We start from the raw sequence: 2,342 nt of genomic DNA, 5'->3' as shown, positions 1-2,342 counted from the left end.
GACGCTATCGTCAAATCTCAGTAAATACTTTTGCAGCTCTTCCATAGCCTCAGATGGGACTTCTCCAAAATTTTTTGGATGAAGAAGGGACAGGCAGCAAACAATCTAGGCCCATCAGATCCTTTAAATCCTTGTTCAAAGCAGTTGACAACGGTGTCTACAATTCGATTGTACACTTCAACATGATATGTCTTCATTGGATCAGCTGTTGGTGTAGCTTCGTCTGTACAGAATTTATCATCAATTCGTGTGCGTCGTCTTTGCCGTTTCGAGGAAAGCGACTCTTCCACAAACGAGTCTGACCCGCTCTCCTCCAGTGCATCATTCGAAAACTGAACAAACTTTGCAGCTGCATTTTGAGTAGCTTCGAAGTCAGCTCTGAGAGCATGCATGTTTGACAGCAACTCCGTCACCATCTTGCATACAGTCCAATTGCACGGTTTGCAGTTACTTAGAAAGGGCTGTAGTGCGTGAAAATATTTGCAGAAACAACTTGCGCCGTGAGCACTGTTTCAAACTTGAGTAGAGCATCAATGTATCCTCTTACTTTAGCTTCAACTACGACTGCTTGGGTGTTGTCAGCAATAAGTATAGCGTTGAGGCTAGTGATCACTTCAACAAAAAGAGCTTCGAGTGGATTGTTGAAAGAATCAAACACCTTCCTCAAGGCATCATCTTTTGACCACCATCTGGTCTCACCAGTGGTTCCCAAGCGCTTCATAGTTGTTGAGTGCCTGCTCCAGATGTTCATCCGCTGATAAGACTCCAGAAAGAACACTGCAATCTCGTTTACCAATGTAAATAGCGATGCACTGTTCGCTACAGCGCTTGTTGCCTCCGAAACAACAGGATTCAATACAGGAGCGTGGCACCAAACATGGATCTGCATTGGAGCTTTGTCCGAAAGCAGAGTACTGAAACCTCTATAGTGTGCCTGTATGTTTGCTGCACTGTCAGTTGCGTTCCAAGTGCATTGTAGAGGGTCAAGATTCAACCCTTGCATAACTTCCGAAACAATATGCACAAACGGTTCGCCGGTAGTTTCTTCGCACTTCACAATGCTCACCAGTCTTTCTTGGATGCTGCCAGTTTTATCCACATATCGAACGAAAATGGAGCACTGGTCCTGAGTTGCTATGTCCTGCGTTGTGTCAATTTTCACAGCAAACATGTCTGTTATTTCTTGCGGAATGAAGCAACGGATCTTATCCCGAATGACCGGGATGATAGATTTCACAGTAGTTTTGAACAAAAAGTAACAAATGAGCCTCTGCCTTTTGAGCTATTTGCCTTCTCATCTTTTGCCTTTCTGCGATGGACTACGAGGAAGAGGTGATCAGCTGTCCATGAATCATATCTGCGTAGCAACTTAACACTTTCCAGGAAAGTACCAAGGTCAATTTCTGCATTGTCTAAAGTGTAGGCTGCCTCTTCCGTACTTCCTCTGTAGTTTAGTTCCCTCTTGCCTATGAGTTTAACTACATCCACAACTCGATTCACCACTTGCCGTGTCTTTCTGTCTTCATCACAGTAGTCCATCACCAACACGTGGGAAGTGCTTTATTGTTTTTTGTTTTTTCATCAACCAGGTATGCTGTTGAGCATTGCAGATGCTAAGACGAACGTTCATGATGATCAATACGAGAATGTACATGCCGCCAGTCTTTCATCCCCTCAAGAAATGCGGATGTGTCTGAAGTGGCAGAAAGCACCAAGCAGACAGAACAGTGAAGTGAATGGAAGTCTTTGTTGTAATACAGCCACCATCTGTTAAAACTGTCTTCACGAATGAATCATCTTTACACCACTCAATTATCTGTCTTCTAACATGGATGATGGTTCCAAAACAGCAACCTTTCTTCTTCTGTGCATGGTTTTTAAAGTAGTCAGTCCTGAAATCATTACTTCCTGTGGCTTCAAGTTCAGTATGTGCAGTCTGTTCTGTGCTAGCCAGGGGCAATGCTTCCCTTTCACTTGTTGGTTTAATTTCTTTCATTTCACTTGATGATGGTCCAGCAACTTATTCACTGCTTTTTTCCACCTCATCAAGTTCAGTTTCTTCCCCTGCTGATAGTTCAGCAGCAGCTGTCAATTCACTACTTTCATCCTCTTGGTCAAAACCCGTTGTTTCAACTGCTGAAGGTCCAGCTGCATGTGCCAGTATGCTGCCTTCTGACACATTTTCACCGATTCCAAGTCCCTTTACATCAGCTCTTTTGAACAAATGCAAAGTATTTCGGCATTTTGAGGCACTTTCAGACAGTTTCTTTTTCTTTTGATCACGTTCCTTCTCCTCACCTCCTTTTCTTCTTTTGTGGTTTGACTTATCCATTACCACTTAT

The 2,342-nt window shown here is 43.4% G+C and overlaps 1 protein-coding gene across 1 annotated transcript; it reads right to left on the bottom strand.

Annotated features, from left to right (window-relative positions):
- Nucleotides 1-451: 451 nt before the first annotated feature.
- Nucleotides 452-1,171, bottom strand: LOC101845557. The gene has a single exon (XM_005101359.1). It carries the CDS (start codon nucleotides 1,169-1,171, stop codon nucleotides 452-454), a length of 720 nt encoding a protein of 239 aa, XP_005101416.1.
- Nucleotides 1,172-2,342: the final 1,171 nt, after the last annotated feature.

The sequence above is a fragment of the Aplysia californica genome, unplaced genomic scaffold, assembly GCF_000002075.1.
Source record: "Aplysia californica isolate F4 #8 unplaced genomic scaffold, AplCal3.0 scaffold00279, whole genome shotgun sequence".
NCBI lineage: Eukaryota > Metazoa > Mollusca > Gastropoda > Aplysiida > Aplysiidae > Aplysia > Aplysia californica.
The sequence above is the reverse complement of the archived record's forward strand: the minus strand, read 5'-3'. Positions and strand labels throughout refer to the sequence as shown.